At 47.3% G+C, this 18748-nt stretch overlaps 5 protein-coding genes across 5 annotated transcripts; 2 read left to right on the top strand and 3 right to left on the bottom strand.

Moving 5' to 3' along the window:
• Window positions 1-430: 430 nt before the first annotated feature.
• On the top strand, window positions 431-2526 carry F4822DRAFT_33509 (uncharacterized protein). Its single transcript, XM_051455719.1, has 2 exons — window positions 431-453; window positions 1022-2526. The coding sequence occupies exon 2, from the start codon at window positions 1177-1179 to the stop codon at window positions 2419-2421; it is 1245 nt and encodes a 414-aa protein (XP_051319782.1). The 5' UTR covers window positions 431-453; window positions 1022-1176; the 3' UTR covers window positions 2422-2526.
• Window positions 2527-5520, bottom strand: F4822DRAFT_439821 (uncharacterized protein; the record flags this gene model as incomplete). The annotated part of the gene is made up of 5 exons (XM_051462670.1): window positions 2527-3606; window positions 3720-3952; window positions 4021-4835; window positions 4967-4983; window positions 5053-5520. 5 exons carry the CDS (start codon window positions 5518-5520, stop codon window positions 3157-3159), a joined length of 1983 nt encoding a protein of 660 aa, XP_051319781.1. The 3' UTR covers window positions 2527-3156.
• Window positions 5521-8072: 2552 nt separating this feature from the next.
• On the bottom strand, window positions 8073-8522 carry F4822DRAFT_424463 (uncharacterized protein; the record flags this gene model as incomplete). Its single annotated transcript, XM_051460151.1, has 2 exons — window positions 8073-8340; window positions 8404-8522. 2 exons carry the CDS (start codon window positions 8520-8522, stop codon window positions 8073-8075), a joined length of 387 nt encoding a protein of 128 aa, XP_051319780.1.
• Window positions 8523-9126: 604 nt separating this feature from the next.
• Window positions 9127-14020, top strand: F4822DRAFT_33422 (uncharacterized protein). Its single transcript, XM_051455712.1, has 2 exons — window positions 9127-11556; window positions 11608-14020. Exons 1-2 carry the CDS (start codon window positions 9285-9287, stop codon window positions 13941-13943), a joined length of 4608 nt encoding a protein of 1535 aa, XP_051319779.1. The 5' UTR covers window positions 9127-9284; the 3' UTR covers window positions 13944-14020.
• Window positions 14021-14648: 628 nt separating this feature from the next.
• F4822DRAFT_386738 (ARM repeat-containing protein) lies at window positions 14649-18643 on the bottom strand. The gene is made up of 5 exons (XM_051456739.1): window positions 18063-18643; window positions 16273-17938; window positions 15583-16154; window positions 15410-15531; window positions 14649-15361 (listed from the first exon to the last, which is right to left on the bottom strand). The coding sequence occupies exons 1-5, from the start codon at window positions 18389-18391 to the stop codon at window positions 14982-14984; spliced, it is 3069 nt and encodes a 1022-aa protein (XP_051319778.1). The 5' UTR covers window positions 18392-18643; the 3' UTR covers window positions 14649-14981.
• Between the last annotated feature and the right edge of the window lie 105 nt (window positions 18644-18748).

The following is an 18748-nucleotide window of genomic DNA, read 5'->3' as shown; positions in this document are numbered from 1 at the left end:
GACCAAAGATTCCGGTTCCGAGTTGATCCACCAGCCTACCGACATTAACTAGTGCCAAGCAACATTCCAACAATGTACGTGCGGTGACGGCGAGATGATATTGGTAAACCTACAATTTTCAGTGGTCAGCAGAGTTAAAGTGAGGTAACAAAGTTCCGGTCTCCTTCCAAGCACATCCATGGATATACGTATTTGAGGCGGGTTGCGTCGGCATGGCGGCAAAGCTACCCCGTACTGCGGCATAGCGTCCATACCGAGCCCCACCTAACCTAAAAGCCCCATTCTACTCAGCTACACCTGCCTGAGCACACCTTCTCCAAAGCTATTAGTTTAGCTTATTATTATTACACTGTCTCCCTGTAAGACCCTTGTAGCCTCTCTCTCTCTTTCAACTACCTAGGTACTCAACTTAACTCAACTCAACCTGTTGCTTCATAAAGTATTTAATGAAAGGTATGCATTTTCAAGATTCACTTTTCCTTAAACAGTATTCTACATATGTCGTATCCCTAAATCGTTTTGCCAAACGAACAAGTGTCACCGGTATCTGACCTGCTATTTTCTTTGGCCAAGTGGACCGATCATCCCCGACCCGAGATGGGGAGCCGAGACGGTATACTTGAGCGAGGAAAACCGGTGCGTTCCCGGCTTGCTTTTCTATATTTTGTTACCTAACACTCCTGGAACTTGGCCTATGTAGCACTAGGCCCTCTCAATTTCCCTTTCTTTCTTATCAAAAGTCGTGGATCAGGGTAACGTACTAATCCTCATTCGCGGGGATACATGCATAATGCCTGGTCACCGGGTTTCATCTTGGTGTTCTCATCCCGCAGGGTTCATACGTCAGGCTCTCTACCAAGATGCAGTTCTTACCGCTGCTGGGACTATACTATCTTACGATCCATTCTTATTTCTAGCTCTTATCTCTCCATTCTCCCGTTCTATTACTTAAACGTTGGCATGTATCTAAGACATTTTTCTTTCATGGTTTCGCGGGGTCTAGTATTGCTAAGTCTCGTAGGAAATATAGGCCAACGGATTACACCTTGATTTATATCAGGCTCTATTTTCATTACCAGCAAGCTCCGTTTTGGGAGGGTACCTTTTAAGAGGCAAATATTATAGCCTCAGAATAAAGAGTCTTTATCCCAATCATACAGAAAGGCTTTCATCAATATGGGTTCAACTACGCGAGATGACATTTACATCCTACCTGAAGCTACTGCTGCTTCGCTCATCCTCACACATCCAACCGAAGATGAGAAACGGCGAACTTGGACGCTCAACCACAAAGAATGGGGTGGAGCTCTTACTCTCCAGGAGTACCTCAAGCGAGAACCCTACTTAACGACCGTCCCGCTATCTCGCGACGGGGGCATGACTCACTGGATCCTGACGGATTCATCCTGGACCGTCGAAAATGGAGGAGATCGCCCAGTACTCGCCTCATGTGAATCCATCAGTAAGCGTGTGCTCGTCGCATCTCCTAACGACACAACAGTCCGCGAGGGTATAGGACATGGCGTCGGTTCCGTTTTCACATACCCCGAGTTCCGCGGGTATCGCTATGCAGGGCGCATGTTAAACGAGCTAGGCCCCGCCCTCCGCAAGTGGCGGACAGAAATCCACAATGGCCAGGATGCCATATGCTCAGCTCTCTGGTCTGACATCGGAAAGGCGTACTATGCCAAGAAAGGATGGGCGCCGTTCCCAAGTCTACATGCCGAATTCTCAGTCCCGAACAACCAAACCCCGGATAATGACGAACAGACAAATGGCAAGGGGAACGTGGCACCAGTTACATACGACAACCTGGAATCCCTCTGCGCACAAGACGAACAACTTTTACGTGAAAAGATACTCCGCTCGGCGAAAGAAACGGGTCGCACGAGTGTTGCTTTCGCCCCTGATCATGATACTCTGCGCTGGCATCTGTTTAGGGAAGACTTCATCGCAGCAATCCTGTTCAAGTCGACTCCCCAACAAGCCGATGTTATGACCTGCATCAAAGGCGCACTGGCCGGGTCCGAGGGCCGCCGTGTGTGGGCGCTTTGGTCGCGTAATTATTACGGCGGCAAGGGGTCACCCGCCGATAACGTGGCTAAAAATACGTTATATATACTACGCCTCGTTATCGAGCCTGAGGAGAAAGAGGAGAAAGAGGGGGAGCCGAGTGAAGATATACTCACGGCGTTCACGGCAGTGATGCAAACGGCGCTACGCGAAGCTAAGACATGGCATTTAGGAAAAGTCGATCTATGGAACCCAACGCCCGTTGTCAAGCGATTGATTGAGCGTAGTGGATTACAGCACGGCTGGGTCGATAGAGATGAGGAGAGCATACCTAGCATGATGTGGTACGGCGATGAGGATGTGCGCGAAATCGAATGGGTCGTGAATGAGAAGTATTGTTGGTGTTAGATTATGAATTTTGATGGTAAATTTTGGGAGACAAGAATGGGAAAATAGGTACAAGACGGTAGAGAGTTCTTGGGAGTGAGCAACATGCTCGTGTAGGTATGCTATTGCTTACTACCTACAATATCAAAGGTATCTAGACTTTTACGAAATTAACTTAAAATATTCAGATAGGGTGGCATTGCTATATTCTTTGCTCAATAGGTACAGACAATGAGTATCGACCTATGTACTAGCCACATGATTCAACCTACTTCCCTCCGTAGCAGCAGAAACCGGCCAAATTCCAACGAAATTAGTGCGTATGTGTGTCAATGTCAAGCAAAGAACAAAGACAACATAGGGTATATCATGATTGCCACATATTTCCCGACAGTGGCAGAAATCACAATCCCTCGCACAAACGACCAAATCGGTAAAAACCATAAAAAACTCCTTATTGCCCTGGTATATCTACCGTTCTTCCTCGTGTCAACGATGAGTGCCTGAAACTCCTGAGAACATTTCCCTAAATTCCGAGATTGTGGAACACATTTGCTACTACCCGGTTTTGCTCGACCTATTCCAACAATACCTCAATAACGGAAAGGGGTATAGAAAATAAAGGGCGGGGACCCTATTGCTTGGGGAAGAATACATGGCCATTTTCCGGCTAGAGAATATCGTTGATCTGGAGTGCATTAAATATAGAAGCCAATGAAGGCATAATGAACAGATTATTGATATCAATGGCCTGTTCTACTCAGGGAAACGAGGCCAGGCCGGGTGCATATGATTTCCGCGAAGACGCTCCGCTAGGAGGATGGTGCGAGCCGTCGCTTCGTCGCGTCGAAAATTAGGCTGGGCAACAGCCGCGGCGGCAGGTGGATCATGTCTTTGAGGTACCGGTGGAAACAATCTAGCCCACACATTATCCGGATCTATTTGTTGCTCTGGCATCATGGGAGGAGGTGGAGGTGCATGCGGTAGCGGTGGTGGTTGCAGGTGTGCGCGATAGGGCCTCGGCCTCGGATTTGGTGCGTCCGGGGGCATACGAAGAGCTGGAGGCAGATCGCCAGGCAGATAATGCATAGGGAAACGAGCTGCATATGCTGCCACGTTAGGATTACGAGCAGCCTCAGCAGTTATACGTTTCTGCTCATCCTGTTGAACTTGATCTGACACTTTGAATTTCAAGGCATCGGCGGTCTATGATCATAATTATCAGTGGTGAATTCTTCAGGCGATTAGGTTATGGATAAGGTATAGCGGAACAATAGATGGGGATGTGGTAGAAATATGGGCTAGAGGAATTAACTTACGATGTCGGGATTGTCCCGAGCGACCCTCTGTCGGGCTTCTTCTTCGGCGCGCTCTACTTCTGTTTGGTGGCGCTGTTCTGTGCTCTCGTATAACGGACATTTGCCGTCACCACCTCTGTCCTTGAAGTGAGTATAATTAATTATAGTCTGACGACAGACATAGCATTGTAACGCGCCGCACCGCGTGCATTTGATCTTGTTGCATCCATCCGTTTTTAAGAATGGGTTCTTGCCTATAATAGGGATGTTAGTTGAAATTTTGTGCGGCGTTGATCAAACGGGGACAATGAAAGTTCCTTACATGAATTGCATTTCCGAATCAAGGCTTCGCTCATCGCTTCTTCCAGAATATGTCGAGCGTCAACGCCGCTATCAACAGCAGCCTCGGCGCAAGTCTTTGGTATGTGAGTCTCTTTTCGACACATACGGCAGCTAACTATTTCGCAGCCCGGGTTGACACAGTGAAATTCTTTATTGACAGCAATGGGAGGGTACTCGGCCGCGTACGGACAGAATGGACATGTCTCAAGATTCTCGATACCGGCTGTTCGTAATGCAGCCTCCTGCTCGATTCGCTCTAATGCGATAAGTGATTTCTTGTCAAGGTACTGGCTCCTTTTGCTCGGAGCAAATCCAGCTGAACAACCGTCCATGGACATGCAAGTAAGTTCGTGTTTCGCGAGACCTATGTTGTGTTCCGCTTGACTTTTCATGCAAATTCGACAGAACCAGTGGACCGTCTCGCCATCGCACGAGATCATTCGGTTAAGAGGGAATTCTTCAAAGCAGCAACCACATTCTGTAATTTCGCCCGTCGCCTTTGCATTCGCAAGATTAACCTCTTCTTCAGACTTAGCAAAGTCTTTAATCAATTTCACCTCCCTAGCGGCGCGTAGCTCATCGATTGCTGCTTGCTCCGCGGGACTAAATTCGGCGAGACTAAGAGCCTCAATATTGACGTTTGGCGCCTTTGATACTTTCTTCTTCTCTTGCCAGGGGGGGTTTGCTGGGTCCCAGTTGCGGGCGGCTTCATCTATAGCTGTGTACGTCTCAAATACGGAGTTTTTGTTTGATTTAAGGTATTTGTCGATTATGTTTAACGGAATTTTGGGAAAACTAACTCAGAGTCAATACCTAGCATGAGACACGACGTCCTACCTGCAGCATAACATTTTATATAATACAAGTGGATAAAAACCAGCTCAAGAAGAATAAAAGGGGAGTAAGAAAAGGTAAATATCACATACTGTGCTATCAGGTTAGCCTTTGAAAGAAATACATGTGAATACAATCAAGGGGATTGGAGATTAGGGGGTTGGCTGCGTATACGAACCTCTGCAGCAATCCAATTGCGGGCTGTTTTTCTGTAGTCCGGTGACGAAATGTTCTGTGAGTAGTCGGTTCCCGCGATCTTGGCTCGGATCTTTTTCGCAACCTCCTTGCCCAATTTTTTGTCCCCTTTTCCGTCCTCGTCGTTGTCCTCGTCGTTGTCTCTGTCTGCTCTTTTGCGTTTTAGGGGGTTCTCACGAGATCTGACTGGATATTTTTCACCATTTTCCTGAAGATTAAGTATCGCGTCGATAGCAGCATCCAAGTTATCATTTTGCTCCAAGGTGATTATCTCTAAGTAATCCAAACAGATGTCGGGGAAGACAGCTTTAACACCATCCTTGCAGCGATTATGAGCAGCCTCCGGGGTGTCACGATTGGAAAACTGTAGCTCCTCATGGTCGGGATAGATGGGTCCATCATCTGAGTCATCATCAATTACAATGACTTCGGGAGGCTCTCGTGGTGCCATGTCGGCTTCAGTAAATCGATTATGATTGTTAGCACGAGGGCTATGGCGGGTGTTATTGTTGGTGTTATAATCAAAGGTTCCAGGTTGGGTAAACCTGTGACGAAAGGGCCGAGGTCTTAAGTTTCTGTCGAAGATGAGATTGGATGAGACCTGGCTCATACGAGTTAGTTCTTGAGAAATGTGAAGAATGGTAAAGTTTCCAAGGTGAAAAACAATGAACAATGCAAATAGAAGAGAATTTATGATAGTCTGGAAAGCAGCCGTAAGTCCTAGCAGGACTAAGTAGTATACAATGTCCCCAGGCGCCATTGGATATGTGTACCAATCCGACATTAGTGTCAGGGATGCTGTACCTTGGTAGGTGGGAAGGAATAAGAAAAGACTGGGGTACACAAGGAAATTGTACGCGATTTAGAGAGATAGAAAAAGGGTGTGAGATACTCCAGAGGGCATATAAGTGTCTAGTAGGGTTGTGAACGTTGAGGGAAGACCCTGGAAGATAACCCCAAGGGCCTGGAAGCGGTAGTGTATGGATGGGTAGGTGTTGTGGTGAAGGGAGTCTAGGTAATTAGTAGTTTTGCCTAGTTAATCAGGTGGGTTGATTCAATGCGGGTGGTAATTGCCTGCGATATTGCTCTATAGCGTAGAGTCATCCATATTTAAGTGGAAGGAGGAGGGAGGAAGGGTTGGGCCAGAGCGATGTAGCATATACGAACCATATCTGTACCTACCTAGAAGTTTGGGTTGAGGGCTAAGGCATCCCAACAACGGGAATGTTGGTCTTTAATGTTCAGAAGCGCAAGTTTCGCGAGTCTCGCGAGTTTCTGTCTGTTCGCCAACCTTGTACCTACCTAGGTACTTGAGCAGACGCCTTGAACTCGCTCATGCGTGATACTTCCATGTAACCAGAACTTGGCTGCTTGGATGTACGAACTGGAAGGAAATATTGGAGTGACGAAGAAAACAATGTATAGAATAAATAAGGAAGACTTGAGAAAAAACCAAGAAGGAAAAAAAAAAAAACCCCCCGGACTGGATAGAAACGCAAACAGCACTATACTGCCTGCAATTAAAAACAATAGAAAGTACGCACTGATCGATTACCTAGTGTATTTTTGTTGGCTTGGATGATTACTTAAGGTATGGCCTCCGTGTGTGCCATACGAAAGAACAATAGAATTGCACTGGCCACCGGGGCTATTCTAGGAAACGTACGGCATGTAGAGGTGGAAAATTTGTCAAGATGGGATGATAAACGGCATTACTTACGGTGCCTAGTTTGATTGTGAGGTCGTTAAGTGGGTAAACTAATATGTAAACCCTCCCAGCACCCGTGCGATGGTGATACGAGTAGACAAAGGTTTGGCGTCGTCAGATAGTCCATTATACAGGTGGGTGGGTGGGTGGGTGGTGTAATAATAGTCGCTCGTCTTCTTAGAGGTGTGTTAGGACGTAGCTATTGCATCGTCGAAGTCTGAGATTCGCAAGGCTTCGTCTAACACTCAATACTCCGGTATATGGAATGATGAAGCGTTCGGGGTTGGTGACTTGGCAATGATTAGTCCAAATAAAGACGATCGAAGAATTTATGGTGTGGAGGTATTGAGGAAGAATAAGTTGAGGCTGAATTTAATCATGAGCAAGTCTCGGGGGAAGGTGCGTGCTTTGAGGTGCTCTGAGGTGGGGGGTTCACGAGGTACATAAAGTTCAGGCATCTCCATTTTGCTTTTTCCCCCCTTCATTGTCGGGAACATCCCGCGATCCTAATCCAACTCAGCCTATCTAGGCCGGTCTCGTCGACCTAGATAGCTAAAACAAACCAACAGCCCTATCGGAGTATATTCTATCAGCCTGCCAACTTCCTCCGTAGGCTATTAAAAATGAAACGTTATTCGGGGTAATTGGTCGCTTATATCCAAACACTCGAGGTAGAACAACGCAGATGATATCGAAAAAAATATATATTCCTGGCGATCAGAAAGTACCTAGGTACTTACTTGCGGCGCATTTGATGTATCTTCGTGTTTTTTTTTCCTCGATCAAGTACCGAGTTCCTGGTTTTGCGCGAGTACGTACCGTGATTGGAAACCTTAAGCATGTGCTGACAAGGGTTATAAGCAAGATCGTAGATCCAAGTACCGTTCTTGAGCACCTGCGCAATCTTAAACTTAGTATCGACAAGATACTTGTCGGATACTACCCGTATAACGTTATATCATGTAGGATAATTTCCGAGATGCTTCTTAAGCGGTAGTGAGAGCGCCGGTTAAAATTATCGCCATGCAGGTTTCCTTATTAAATTTCCACCATATAGCTCTTAATAAATATCAGACTTCAATTGTATAGTCGATTCAGCCAAGCTTGAAGTAGTTTCTAGTGAGTTGTCACGTTATATTGTTCTAAGTAATCGATGTTAGGTATGAGCATCACGTTAAGTATTGACGAAATTTGATGCTGTAGTGATCTTGAAGTCGCTGTCTTCGTGGATTGAATACCTACATGTAGGTAACTTATACCAAGGTTCGCTCCCAAAGCTCCTTATCCCGAGGAGCTTATCGTCCACGAGCAAACCTTTCGTGCCACTTGCCCCGCGCAACGGGGGCTGGCTTTCCTGTGGGTTCCGAGACAAGCTCAATTGTATCGTGAATTGTTGCAATAGCGTTGAGGGTTGTTTCTGGTATCTGCGATGACGACAAAGAGGCTGTTCCTTCAGAAGGCTCGAGTATGATTAAAGCGTTTGATGTATTCTTCTGATGGAGGGCCCATGATTGAGTGCCGGTTTTTAAAATTGCCGAATTTGCTGACGATTCGAGGGTTAAACTGCGATGCAAATATCGTGTTAGGGTGTTGTCAATGAATTCTTAGCACGCTTGTTCCACTAACACGGGTGGGGTTTCCGACTCTAAGAGTGCGAGCACCTCTGGTGGCAGCTCCAATAGCTTGTAACCGATCCCGTTAGGAGCATGATTAAGCGGAATCCCTGCATCCTTTTGGCTGGACATATTTCGCGAACTGACTGCGCGATTTGGTAGATAGTGGAGATGAAATGTAAGGTACTTGAAAGGATAGATGCTGAAAGACGAGTGATTTAGGGAATGTTAGCGACGTATCTAAAAATAATCATATAGCTGGAGATACAGGGCAAGGTCTAGGTCTAATAAGGTTCTCTAGTGGGGTCTAATAGAGGAGACGCGGTTTCCAAGGTTGTTTCAAGTCGCGCGTGTTTAGGTTTACCACCTGGGCAGACCCCAAAAATAATCCCCCGAATCAAGAACCCCCGAGCCCGCTAAAAAATAACCCTACCTGTCCCGGTTCCCTCTCTACCTGATCCTTGTCGGCCGTCTTGTTGTTGACCGCAAATGATGATTAACAACATTCTTGATACATACCACTTCACCCAATTATTCTTGTGTATCCGACTTCTTAAATGCAAATAGTTTTCGAGCATTGGTTTGATTCTATTGCGCAGTTACTATTTCTCCTTCTACCGAGTCATATGGACTGTATCCACAACTGCACGTAGCCTTGTTTGTACCACCATTCTACTTTGGCTTAGTTATTTTTATTTTATTTTTCTTGATCCTCGACAAAGTAAACAAGTCGCTATAGCTCGACACGCACAAGTACCGCCCACTTGTTTACCACGATTGACGAATCTTGAAACGTTTGCATCGCTTAACTCGCCACCGGGTCTTCGTCCACTGACCTCCCTACGCTCGTTTTCCCCTTCCGAGGCATGATGCGAAAGGCCAATTGAAGCGACCATGGTTCGCGTCACCGAAGAACTGGCTCTTTCGCCAGACCAACTCGCTCTCTACCAAGCCACCGACCCTTTGCTTGGCCACTTGCCCTTATTAATCCTTCACGGACCGTCCACAACTGCGAATTACACATTGAATAGCTCGAGAGTGCAGGTTCACGTCTATACTCCAGCAGGCTTCCAATCTTTTCCACGACTCACAATCTCACCGAATTCGCCCTTTTATAATGTCGTTAACTACCTGCCCCGCGAGTTTCAGGGCGACGAGGTATACCGAGCGTTGGCTTTCGGCTTATTCAAGTATTTCCACGAACTCCCAGAGCACGTTAAAACGCATGTTAGATTGCAATACCCCTCTATGAGAAGCCGTCGACCGGGTTCGGCCCCGATGCTATTCAGTGAACAGCATGCTGCCGATATCGCCAAGTCAATGGTCAAGGCAGACAGCACACTAGAAATCATCCAAAAGCTCCAGACTGCTCTTCAGACACAGCATATAAATAATGTCGATATCGATCTTGTCTTACCTCCTGGCTCCATTATTCCACTACAACCTGCAGACTTCGAGGATGTGCCCGAAGATGAAGACGATATCTTAGATCCAACATTGCGACAATATGGCATGTATACGCCTCTCGTCAAACTCTTCGGCGAGCCCGTATTCTTGCCAACGTCAAGATTGCGACGAGCTCCTTCCAAACCGAGCGCGCTGAATCGAACCAAATCATTTTCAAAGGACCAAAAGGCCGAATTACGACGAAAAATGACTGAATTGCTAGATACCGAGGAACGCTACGTAATGAAGGTGGATGAATTGGTGAATCAACTTGCTCCTGAGTATAGGCAAAAAGCCAAGGAACGACAGCCGGACAGCTTCAGCCCTTCGGAAGAGGATGTGGAGAAGCTATTCCCTAGGTCGGCCGATGAGATCCTACAATTGAATTCAGGTTTCCTGCAAGCACTACGACAAGTGATGGAAGAGACCGAAGGAGATGCTCTCAAGGATATGGAATCCGGTTCCGCATCCTCGAGGGTGGGTGTTTCGGGAAGTTTGGTTGGAAGGACAAAAGACGCGAGCGGAGCTGTGGCGATGGCAAAGGTCATGCTGGAATGGTTTCCAAAATTTACGGACTGTTATCAGGACTATATTCGAGCGAGTCAGAACTTTGCCCAACTCATCACCTCCTTCATTAGCCAACAATCTAGCTTTTCGCAAAGATTACCCCTTGCCGGAGAACAATATCTTCGTTCTACTGTCATCGAGCCTGTGCAGCGACTACCACGGTATAGTCTAGTGATCGATCAAATTGTTAGCTGTCTACCTATTACTCACCCCGCCCTTCAACCTATGTTGAAAGCCAGGGATATCATTGCCAATATCTGCTCTATGGACGACCCACTCACTGACAAGCCTCACGTCAATACACGCCTGCGAAACATGGTTGAGAGTTGGCCTAGTGATCTTGAGCCTCATGGGCGACTGATTGTCGCTGCTGACTTCTGCGAGATATCCGCTCCGTACCAAATTGGTACGGCAGCAGAACCACTCCAAAGCGACCAAGCAGGCATCTTTCTGCTTTTCTCGGATTGTGTCGTTATTGTCAGAAGAGCTTATGGCGCAAATACGACAGCACGCGACTTACTGCGTGAAATAGACAAGCCATCGCCGGCGGGTCTTTTGGCTTCTATGACGAATGCGGCCGGTGGGCCAGGTTCCTATGAACTGGCGTTCGCCGGTTGGCATACTTTGGCCGATGTTCGTTTCACAGAATCTTCTGACGGACGCATGGTGTGGATGACTTCGTCCAATGAAATGAAAGGTGCTCATGCAGGGGATTTCGTCACAAGCACAGCACCCACATCCCGTTGCTTCGTATTACAAGAGTCGTACGAAGGAAAAGCTGCAAGATGGAACGAGGATGTCGTGAAGGCTAGAGTGGAAGGCAGGTTCGCGGAGAAAGAACGTGAAGATCCTTGCTGGACTTTACGATCTGTAAAGATGCCCGATACTGGGTTGGGACTATTCGTTGCCGTCTTCCAGGAAGGTCTCGATCAATTAATAGAAGGCCGAAAAGAGCCGGCACCGATTCGTATCGTTGTGGACCAAGAAAGGGGCACCAAGGGAGCGCCCGTTGGTCACTATGGTGTGGAGATATGTTCTGAAGTACAAACTGGGACTATGAAGAAGGTGGTTGTGGTTACATTGGGACTTCATGGAAAGAAAGCAACTGACGAGATAGCGCTGGAAGATTTTCTTCCAACGCTCGCTAGGAGGGGTAAGTTTCTATTCATTTAAAATTTCGGAAACGTTGCTAACTGAATCGTAGTAATCCAACTTCTCAGTAGCCAGTTTAATGCTGCTAATCCTGGACTCACATCTGCGATGGTATCGTTCCACACGAAAATACTTCGAGGCTTAAGCGTATCGAATAGGGCCGAGAAAACAAGATCATTCTTAGCTACGTCACCGGTGAAATATCTTTCGAGTTTCCTCAGCGGAAGCACTTCAGACTTAGGTAGCAGCTCTAAACATCAACGTACCTTAACAGGAGACGCCCCGGTTCTTCTTCCCGGCCAACTTAGCCGTTCTAACAGCTCAAGAGATGCGAACTCATTATATGGTTCGGCTAAGAGTAGGGATGGCATTCGGATTGGCGGTGCTGATGATGACCGACCGGAAAACCCGCTAGTTCGTCTTGAACAGACATTCACGGGCTACATGGCTAGTCTCCAGGCTCGTAAAGGCAGCTTCGTCGGTCGAACCTTGCTCAACAGGTCTGCTGTTGACGAACTCTCTGTGAATGATCTCTACAACAAGCTCATTGAGAGCCCGTTCGATATAGAAGCTTCATCTAGCCTTACATCCGATATCATCTTCGTTGCATTCGAGAAATTTGTGAGCATCGCTTGGAGAGAACAGATGGGCCCTATAATGACACCGAAAGCATTAGATGCCCTTCAAGAAAGAGCTTCCAAGAAATTGCCTGGCGATTTTGCTGATTTCGTCCATTTTCTTTTCATGGATATGGCCCCACAAAATCGAAGGGCGTTTACAGCTCTCATCAAGCTCCTAGCCGATCTCCTTGATGGCTGTGGGAATGACAGCGATAGAGGTGCTCTTACTCTAGCATTTGCTGAACTCCTGGTTGATGGCGGAACTGCGCATAATTATATCAATCTCCTTGATAGGCTCGTCGAAGATTGTGATCGTATTTTCGATGATGGAGGGGGTAGTTTCAACGCAAGCGTTAGCAATCTCGTACCCGCCTTCGAATCAATGAACTCTACTACTCGTAGTTTGAAGTCGCATACCGGATCATTGACTTCGAATACGTCTTCGTTGCGAAGGAAATTCGGGTTTGATAATTTTCTGGTGCGACAAAATAGTAAGAATGAGGGAGACAACCGACCCTCAGTGTGGCGCAGTTTAAGCAAACATGGCAGGCATCCAGCAACGGGCGAGACTTTAACCCCAGTCAGAAGCCCCGTGGCCAGGACAAAATCCGTTGATGTTGGTGTTCCATCCGGACCGAACAAATTAAGACGGCCTGGATCACGCGATAGACCCCCCATTGCCGGTGCTTTCGACGACAATCTGTCACGTCCTACTAGTTCACACAAACTCGAGACGATTGGGGAGCCCGAAGCCGAGGAGGCTATTCCCAAAGCTCCAAGGAGGAAACGCCGAAGTTCCTTGTCAGACCTAAAGAGCCTTATGGCGGCGGCGAGCCTTGAGGACGAAGAACCATTACAACCTCTTTCTCATATGAAGCAGACATCCGAGAAGTTTAACTCCGGACCACGCATTCCATCGCCATCTAGAATCCCAACTAGCCCAACATCACAAAACGCCGCTTCTAACTCGACTCTCCGTTTATCCCGACAAAAAGAAAATGTCGACGACCAATCACAAACACAGGCACAACCGCAAACACGAACACACTCACAGTCTATTTCTTCGCCGAGCGAGTCAATTAGGAAGGGCCAAGTGCAGGGTCATACTAAGATGTTATCAACGTCCAATATTCCCACTTTGAAAGCTCCCCGTGATGTTGGGACGCCGGGAACTGATTCCACCTCTAGACCTACTTCTAGCCCCACCAAGTCGCCAACTAAGCTCCGACTACAGTCGACACAAAAACTTCGCGAGCGTTTGCAAACTGAGAAAAATTCCATCGACGAGGTTGATGTCAACCTCAAGTCGGAACTTTCCAAAATCACTGCAGATATGGCCAGGGTTAACTCTTCACTACCACGCAGTACGAGTGTTGATATGAGAAAACTCGCTTCTGGCTTGAAAGCGCTTGAGGAACGTCTTCCTATGCTTATCTCTCAAGCATCGGAGCGGCAGGAACAGCTCCAACGAGATTTTGATAATTCGGTGAAGGCGAGCGAGGCTAAAGTGAAGGCTATTGACCAACTATATAAAGAAACCCAGGCGGAGAACGAGATACTATACGAGAAATTCAATAGCGAATTAGGAAAGATCGTTAAGGCCCTCAAGGGGAAGGGCCGTGACGATAAGGAAGAATTAATGACCCGGATGAGGGATTGTAGCGAGGAGACAGCTCGCGTTAAGAGAGAAAATGCCCGTCTCCGACGAGAGATGGTGAGCTTACGAGCCCTGGTAAAGGGCAATACTACTAATGCCGGTGACGACTAGAGGGACGTCATTTACGAAACGATTTCATTGGGACGACTGGTGTTTTGGCTGCTGCTCAGGAAGGTCACGACGAGATTCATAGGCATTGCGAGACGGGCGTTGTTGTCGTTGATGCTCTCGCTGTTGTATATTGATGACCATGATAATGGCGCTTTATCTTGTACAAGGCAGCAGGGGAAAGAGAAAAATCGGCCGCGTGGACGGCCGTTGTGTTTTGTAAACTCCGTAACGTAACGAAAAAAACGACGATTCTTCTGGTAAACGGGTAACGGTTACGGGTTCGGCTTGGCTCGGCTTGGATCGGCTGGGCTTGTTTCTCATGAACTACGACTTAGAAGATAGGTAAGACCTGTTGGTCCCCCTTTTATAGCTGCATTGGACGGTTAGTAATTATATGAATGGAAAGTACGGTTGCGAATGCTTTGAACAAGTACACATACGTGCCCTTTAAGATGATTTGGTGATCGTGTATGTAGCATGGCATCAAGATGCTATATTTGTGTATCTCATAGACGATGATAACTAATTAATTAGTCATCGTCAGCTTCATTATATAAATTGCATTAGTCAAGACTATATGGATTAGTCATTGTAGGAATGATTTCGATTACCTAACGAAGTTGCTGACGAGCACTAATTAGTAATCCGTGCTCCCTCTATATGGACACGACGCACGTATATCTCTGACTTGGAAAAAGAGGTATGTCAACTATAATGATTTTTATTTTGTAGACTTAGTTATTGTTGCGTGCCTATCTAGGTCACCATTCCCCCCTAAGGATTACTGTCGTAGCATTATATACTACTTGCGTGTCCAATCCGAATATTGGACCGCCCTCATCTAGGTATCTTCGCCAACCACCATACCAAGGCATTAAACCCTCCTTTTGGCAATTTTAAGCAGGCCTTTGACGGAACCATTCTTTGTGCGGACGTCTTTTTCTAATCATCTGATACGAACCCAGACGCCACTCGTAAATGTTCTCGCGAAATCACTTTCTATCCCGCATGGCACGCGGCGATTGCTGAATCAAATGACTATTGTCCTTCAGAAAGCTGTTGTAGCTTTTGTTTCTCAGCGTCCGTCAATTGGTTATACCATTCTCCGAAACCAGAAACATTGTCGCGCGCGGCGGCCAGGAAGAATTCTATTAGATAAGCTTGAGTCTCATCATCTCGGTGGCGCATGCTACTAGACTCCATATAGCTCATCATACCAGCCTTGACACTGCCTAGGCTGAGATCAAGCGTGTCAGCTTCATCTTCCCAACCGTCGTCATCAATTTCGTCGACAAATTCAGAAGCAGCAGCAGCAGCTAAGTTTGCGGCGCTATTAGCTCCCGAGGCCGAGAGGAGCTCCTCGATCAAGACCTTCAAAATCTTGAGCGGCGCAGGGATGATACTCCATTGATCTGGCGCTGGATCCGAGTCAATACTACTGCGAGGAGGGGCACGAGGGGACTCACTCTGCCTAGCCCGCGATCGTGTCATGATCACCTCACTTGCGGGGGTGATAAGGTCACCCAAAACCAACGTCTGAGTAACCCGAGGGTCATTCAAGGTGTACAGCTTAGAGAGAGCAATGACGCTATATATCTATTAGCAAAATGCAAGTCGATAATATCCTGACTGCACTTACTTTTGTCTAATCTCATCATACCCGGCAAAATTGACCGAGTTTTCCAGCCATTTACTCAAGACGACCTGTAAACCGCTCTTACCATCTAGTTGAATCGTGCTGAGGAACTCTACTACATCATGGGCACCCACGAGAGAGAGTCTCGCAAAGACTAGAATGAGCGATTGAATGAACGAAGCAGCTTCAGCAGTGACCAATCGGTTAGCCACGGCCTGCAAGAGTTGCGGCAAAAACGGTCCTAACCGCTCGTGGCCTGCCTTTTCAACCAATTCTGCTGCAAGACCACCAACTTCCGATGCGGCGTTATCCTCAATGGAAGGGCCTAGCAGACGGTCGATAATATGGAGACAAACTTCGAGACCGGACCTGTTATTCTCATCGTGGTAGTTGAACACTTGCTCGTGATCGTGTTGCAGTAAGTACTTGACTGATTCAGAACCAGGTCGAAGGATATCACCCTCATTGCCCTCCATGAGCAAGCGGCTTAATTTAGGCAGAGTAGCTGCTACGAAACCAGGAGGAAGAGGCTCTGAAGCATACTGAGTGAGGGATGCCATCAACTCAGTTGCGAACTATCATAAAAAATTAGCTTTTGCCAGTTTTCATGTAAGAGGAATTTAGGCGCAGTCGGAAAGATTCCAGCATGCTAAGGGATTCAATATTCAACAGTTGTAGATGGGCTCGACATACCGTAATAAGTGGGCTATCTTCAGTCGCGTCGGCAACGTTGAATGCGCCGGTCAGTGAAGGGAGAACTTTTTGGCAAAGCGCTTGATAGGCGGCTGGGTCCGGCAGCGTCTTCACAATATCCTCGAATTCCTCACAAATAAGCATTGTAACTTGCCAGTTGGATGAGCCGTGCTTGGCGATGAGGAAGAGTAGATCCAAAGCAGGAATGTCGTTGGATACGGCAACACGTTTGTCGATATTGATGGCAGCTCGAAGGGTTTCTGTAAGAGTGACAAGTAGGTCGTCTGCTTCCTCAAGATCGGTCATATCTTTGGTTGAGAGCCACTGCGAAATAGCATTTACCACCTTAGCCTGGAGTAAATGGTTCCCGGCGACGTTTCCGCCTCGTAGAAAGCCCTCAACCGCTTTAATGCATGCGACCTGCACAAGTTCGGATTGGTCTGATGTAATAGTTTCAATTGTCCGATCCATGAGCGCAGCTGCTGTCCCATTGAATTGAGACAGCACGCCAGCGACTAGATAGCCGCGACCACGCAGCAACGGTTCCGCGGGACGGTTGATAGCGTAGTTAATCAACTCAAGGAATGCTTGGCTAACCTCGGCCGGTACATCCTTACCGCAATCAACGAAGTCATTCACAAGCATGTTGAGCAGGAAAAGGGCCGCTTCCTGTTTTCTCCAAGATGCATCTTCGACGAATAGGCTCTTTGTATACGCGAAGAGTCCCTCTAACGCTCTTTGATTCAACCACTCGCCTAGCTTGATAAGGAGGTCTCCACAAGCTGTTCGAGGGGTATAGTTGGCGCTGACGGACTGTTCTTCCGCAAGATAGAGTGAGACATCGATATCCCACAATTCCTCCTCCTCCAGAGTGATACGGGCGTAGGAAGAAGCAAGCTTCATGAGATCTAGAACCCAAGGTGTTTCATGTGCTGAAGGATGGGCTGCTAGCTGGGCCTCTAATTCTTTGCGAACTGGTGGCGCCCTTATGCTGCCATTCAAAAAGTCCAGTTCTTCTAGAACGAGAAAATCAAGGGTATAGGGGAGACCATCTGAGTCTTCCAGCCTGCCTTGCGCTCCATTCTCAATGTACATCTGCTCATGGGAAGGTTCAAGAAGTAACAATTCTCCCCAAATCGCTTGAAAAAAGTGAGGAGTCTCAGGCAGTAAGATGCTGGGGAAAACCAGCTTCAACTTTAAGAGGCATTTGACGACCTGTAGCTTTAAAGCGACAATGCCGTTCCAAGATTCAGGTTGCGACGTCAACTCCGGGTCACGTTCGGGAAGACCCAGCTTCATGGTCTCTTGGAAGAACGGGAACCAACCCTTCATGGCTTCCTCAGCGAATCCTTGAACCTCCTTGGGGTGTTCTTCTTTAACTGTATCCATGAGGTCAAAGCATCCTCGAAAGACGGCGACGGCAAGCCCTCGTAGAGCGGGCTTTCGATTTCCATTTGTGGCCACATCATATACGACCTTAACGATATCGCGTGCCATAGAGAAAAATTGATCGTCACTTAAACTCTCTTCAACCAGATCGCGGAGCACGATCAAAGCCCCATGAAGTTGGTCGTCGCTGCCATTTGTAATCGTCTCAAGAAGGGTAGGGAGGAGGGTAGACCATTGTTCGGGGAAATCAACGTTAGCGATCTTTCCTACAACATAGCTATAGGACATGAAAAGTTAGTGACAGCTTTTTAATAATCAATAGAGCATGTGCTTGTATGTTTGGAGGGCCATCTAGATGTAACAATAGAAAGAATCAACATGGCGCGATTTAGTGCTCGTACCTTGCAGAGGATTTGATCTTCTTGTCGTCTGAGTTCAATGCAAGGTCAAGAATCAAAGGTCTGAGCTGGTCCTTGATGGAATCAGCGACGGGAATAATGGGGAAGCCGTCATTGTCGCCGCTCCAATTTTTCTCAATGAAAAGTCGTAACGTGGTTAAGGCCGCCTGTCGGATTTCTACCGAAATAGAACTATGTCGGGCGACGTTGGTGAGAGAGGCAGGGAAGGCAGGATTGCTAGAAGCACGCTTCAAATCAATTTCTGCCTGTTTTCTAGGTCCCTCGGCGGCCAACTGCGTGTTGGCTAGGACCTGGACAAGCTGGTCCTCCATGGTAGCGCGTGAATCTCGTCGCAATCCGGGGGATTTGGGTCGAAAACAATTTACTTAGATAATATGAAGCCGTTACTTCGGCGCGGGGGATCTTGGGAATTGTTCCGTCGAGACTGTTGCCTCGACAAGAATGTTTGTGTTTAGTCTAAAGCGGTCAAAACAGTGGCGGCGGGACAGATGCGGGACGAATTGAAGGTGGGACGCCGAACTCGATTTATTTGTGCATTAAATCCTTTAAAAGGTTTAGCACCAATAAGCCTAACGGTCGCCTGTACCTAGGTAATTTGGCAGCTGCGTAGGTGTGTCAAAGCTTAGCGCAAACGCGTTTTTCTGGCACGGCGCACTGTTGATCACCCG

This window comes from Hypoxylon trugodes (assembly GCF_022578975.1).
Source record: "Hypoxylon trugodes strain CBS 135444 unplaced genomic scaffold F4822scaffold_1, whole genome shotgun sequence".
Lineage (NCBI taxonomy): Eukaryota > Fungi > Ascomycota > Sordariomycetes > Xylariales > Hypoxylaceae > Hypoxylon > Hypoxylon trugodes.
The sequence above is the reverse complement of the archived record's forward strand: the minus strand, read 5'-3'. Positions and strand labels throughout refer to the sequence as shown.